General features: G+C 30.5%; 1 protein-coding gene across 1 annotated transcript; it reads left to right on the top strand.

The window, feature by feature from the left end:
- Positions 1-219: 219 nt before the first annotated feature.
- LOC144843266 (receptor-type tyrosine-protein phosphatase alpha-like) lies at positions 220-4,474 on the top strand. Its single transcript, XM_078700060.1, has 7 exons — positions 220-780; positions 1,235-1,307; positions 1,603-1,670; positions 2,086-2,340; positions 2,583-2,725; positions 2,926-3,061; positions 3,616-4,474. Exons 1-7 carry the CDS (start codon positions 220-222, stop codon positions 3,688-3,690), a joined length of 1,311 nt encoding a protein of 436 aa, XP_078556186.1. The 3' UTR covers positions 3,691-4,474.

The raw sequence follows: 4,474 nt of genomic DNA, 5'->3' as shown, positions 1-4,474 counted from the left end.
GACCCGTTCACATTGAATGCCTTAAAAAAAGTATTCATGTTCAAGTACAGTAATATTTTACTTTCTAGGTTACGTAATAGGTGTTGTAATTGGTTCGGTAGTTGTGGCAGTTTTCGTAGTTACTATCACTTTGATAATATTTAAACGGTAAGGTATCAGTCATATAGTTTTTTGCCAATTTTAAAATAACAATTTACTCAGGGTGGCGAGTAAATAATAATGGTATTAATTTCTTTGTTTTATTTTAGTTTGAAACAATCCAGTGAGAAAACAGAGGTTGGTAAAACTTCTACTAGTCAACAAGATTTAAACGCAATAGATACAAATTACCAAAGTTTGTACAAAAAATATGAACCGAATGAGTATGAAAGTGTTCAAGCTAGTGGTGCCACATCTTCTTTTGAACCCATATACGCTGAGCCTGAACAGGATCATGTTAATGATGTTGCCAATCTGGAAGAGCAAAGTAAATATAAAAACATTAAGTCTAATGTTTCCACGTCTTCTGCTGCTGAACCAGTATACATAGAACCCGAACATAAACAAGATCAAGGTGCATATGAAATGCCTATGTCTGCTCTTGTCATTTCTTCTGCTGAGCCCGTATACATAGAACCAATTCCGGAACCAATTCCGGAACCAGAGCCTGTACCAAATCATGCTGTTGATGTCACAGAACTAGATGACAAAGCATACAAACCTATTGAGTTGTCCCAACTTCTTGATTATGTAAGGAAACGCCAATCAAGCGTCAGGAACGGTTTCAAGAAAGAATTTGAGGTATGCTATATTTACTACTGATTTATTTATTAAATTAAAATTTATTTTAAATCTTTCAAAATAATAAGATAGTTTAAAAGTGGAAAAAACAAACAAAACTGTAATTATAAATTATTATAGAAAAATATAGATGTAGTAGATTAATAATAATCATATACATACAATAGATCAACCTTCCTTCCTCCTCCACCTGTTTTAGGAAAACGTAGCATTTTAGGAGAGGCTTTGTAGAGAATAATATTATGGAAATAAAAATATTTATAAATACCAACACTAATAATAATAAATAATACGTTTTTTAAATTTCTTGTCTTGTAAATTACATGTCTTAAATACGTGTATTATTATGGTTTCCATTTCTCCAACCACGATTTTCAATTATTATAAAACGGTATAATGAAACTAACAAATAATCAATTCGTAAGATAATAGCCTCTTATTTTTTTCTTTTTAGACTGTAAACAGTTTGCATCTACGTCATTTGGATGGTGACACGTCACGTGCCAAACGACCAGATGTTTTGATCTGTAAGTTCTATACCTTAGGATAAGTATGTTACGATTTGATTATGTTAAACGATAACAATTGACGTTAAAAAATTCTTTCATTTTCTTTGTCTATACAAATATAAAAACATTTTTTTTTAAAGTGGAACTTTTTTAAGCATCAATGTGAAATGCCGTAAAATTAGGCCTACACCATTCTTGTTAATTAAAAGAAGACTTGACTTGACGTTAGTTGAGTTGATGACCAGAATCAAATATAATGACAATACAATAATAATTACTCTATAATGATTTGTTTTTATTAAATTTAATACAGTAAATAAACGGTGTTTCCAAATAAATGTTGACGCTGGTGAAGAATACATTAACGCTTCACATGCTGAGGTAGGTACCAGGTTGTGGGAAAGCATGTTTTGAGGAGAGGATGTCGTTACAACCAGTCTCATAATTATGTAATATTAAGTTCTAATATCAAAATGTGAAAACTCTTTTACATCTATTAACAATTAAATCGAGCCAGTTTGATATTAGAAAATGGCACAATAATAATAATACTTTGTTATTTCAACATTTCAAATCATCTTGATACATTTAAGAAACACAAAAATGACGTACAGTAGGCATTATAGGTTTACTGGTAGTAAGATAGACAGAGCGATTTATTTCGAATAAAATAACTTACAGTACTATACAACGATATAAAAAGACATCATCATCATATGCTATTTACCCCCCACATTTTCTCTTTCTCTATAATCGTGTTTTTTTCAATTAAAGTTTAGTTTGTTTTATTCCGAAGCGTTACAGTGATCATCGTGCTTTTATCGTTACTCGGACACCATTGCATACTAACAATACTATGGATTTCTGGCGTTTGATGTTTGACTATAAATCTGACGTCATTGTACAACTAAATGAGATGGAAGATATAACGATTGCAGTGTACCTCCCAACAAAGATCAATCAGAAACAAACATTTGGTGAATATACAGTCACTGTCAAATCAAATTATCAGAATGAATTTATGAATGAGAGACGAATTGTCTTAGAAAAGGTTAATATTTAATTTTTCGTAAAGTCAGTGAATAGGCCTATGCATATATGATGCCATGAATTGTACACTAATTATCAATGAAATAATTGAAACGAAAATATTATAAGTAACCGTAGTAACCTTTCTGTGTATTTTAATTAAATGAGATGGTGATTTAAATCATCGTCTGCTTATCAACCATCATTTCCAGTATCTTCCTGCTGTAGATACGGAATTGATTCATTGATTTGTTTTTCGTTAAGGATGATGGAATACGATACATTGTTCAGTATGAGGTTAACCAATGGCCAAAACACGAAACTGTTCCAGAAGTTGATGCATTTGTTAAAATCATTATGAAAATAATGGAACGAGATGATACTTCACCAATCACTGTTCATTGCATGTAAGTAACAACAAAGTAAAAGTAAACTTAAATAATTATTTTATATGATAAATGTTTTCCACTGATAAACATGTATTTCTCTTCTTCACAAAAACAAAATTGTTACAGTAACAACTTGTTAATACATAATCTATTGAATTCGTATTTCCAGGGGAAGAGTGAATGTAATGTATTATTAATACAATGTATTTATGTAATAGGAATGATTTTGTTAGATCTGGATTATTCTGCCTAGTTTATTCAGTGATCCAGAAAATGCGAGAAGACAAGATGGTGGATGTATTCCAGACACTTAAAGCACTGAGGTCAGCATGCCCTACTGCGGTGGACTCGGAGGTAAAGTTTGTTTTTATTGTATTATTGTTATCATTTAACTTTCTATCATTACCAATTGTGTTTGTTTCTTTCAATTTCTTGCTACATGATAATTCATATTTCAATTAGCATAACTTACAAGTTACAGTTCATTGTATTTGTTCAAATGGGCATACAACTGTTTTGCGGTTTATAATAATCAGTACAGTTTAAAACAAAATGCTTAAAATGTGACTCAAATTAAACCAAAGGTTGCTCTAAAGCTGAATTTCGATAAAGACATTCATTGCTAATAACAAAATTGTTTTATATCGTAAATAAAATACGCCAAAAAATCGACGTCTTATCAAACTACTTCAGAATCAGAAGCTTTTAGAAATAATCGTCAATGTAAAGCTCTGTCTACACTATCAAACTTACGACAACAAAGTGATGTGCCCATATATGGACATGCTGATGTAAAATCACTACAATATTTAGGTACATCACACTTTTTTGTCAAACTAGTTTGACAGTGTTGACAGAGCTTTAGATGTATTTAAAAATAGTAATAGTGTTTAATATTGTGTTTCTAGGTTCAGTACAGCTTTTGCTACGATGCTGCCATGTGTTACCTGAAAATGTACGAGGAATATGCTAACGTAAAGTAAAATACCACTAAATACAACTGTTAAGTTAAATGGATGTAGTGCTTTTACACTGGTTAACATTGCCATACTCATGGACAAGATTGCAACGTGTAATAATGTTGTACTATAAAATCCAAAAACATTTTTTTTAATATAGCCTATCACATAATAATTATTCACTCCTATCAAAAATTGGATCGAAAAAAATATATATTTACCAAAATTGGCTGCCTACTAATGCGGTTTTAGTTGAATTTAACTGAGTATTTTGTTTTTTGGGGGACAATATATCTTTTAAGAAAAGAAACTTTCTTATTCAACCTAAACTTTAAAAATGCGGTAAAGGGAAAAAAGGGAATATGAACAATTGTTCAAAAAGAAAACTTGTGCTTTGAACAATTTCAGAAGGAGTTCTTTATGTAATGTTGGACCATAAAACTAATATATACTGCATAGTACAAGCGCGTATATGTTTTAGAGTCTTTATAGGATGTAAATAATCAAAGCTTTTTGTATTATAACAGTGAATGCCTCAGTTTGATGTGTGGACAAAACTCAGAGCTATATCGGTAATAATGTTTGTATTTTATAAAAAAAAATAATCCCGCCTCTATCCAACACCGATCAGTCCTGTGCTTTCTTTATCGTCAACATTTACTGTTTTTACTTCTGAAAAAAAATAGTAAAAATAAGATATTAAATTAAAAATGTTATTATATCCTAAATATCTTTATGTAAATCATTATCCAATTGCTCTGTACAATACACTAACAATTCTAATTAACTTGGCGCAGGCGAGTGTGTT

This window comes from Antedon bifida, chromosome 5, assembly GCF_963402885.1.
Source record: "Antedon bifida chromosome 5, ecAntBifi1.1, whole genome shotgun sequence".
Taxonomy (NCBI): domain Eukaryota; kingdom Metazoa; phylum Echinodermata; class Crinoidea; order Comatulida; family Antedonidae; genus Antedon; species Antedon bifida.
This window is presented reverse-complemented; position numbering and strand designations above follow the sequence as displayed.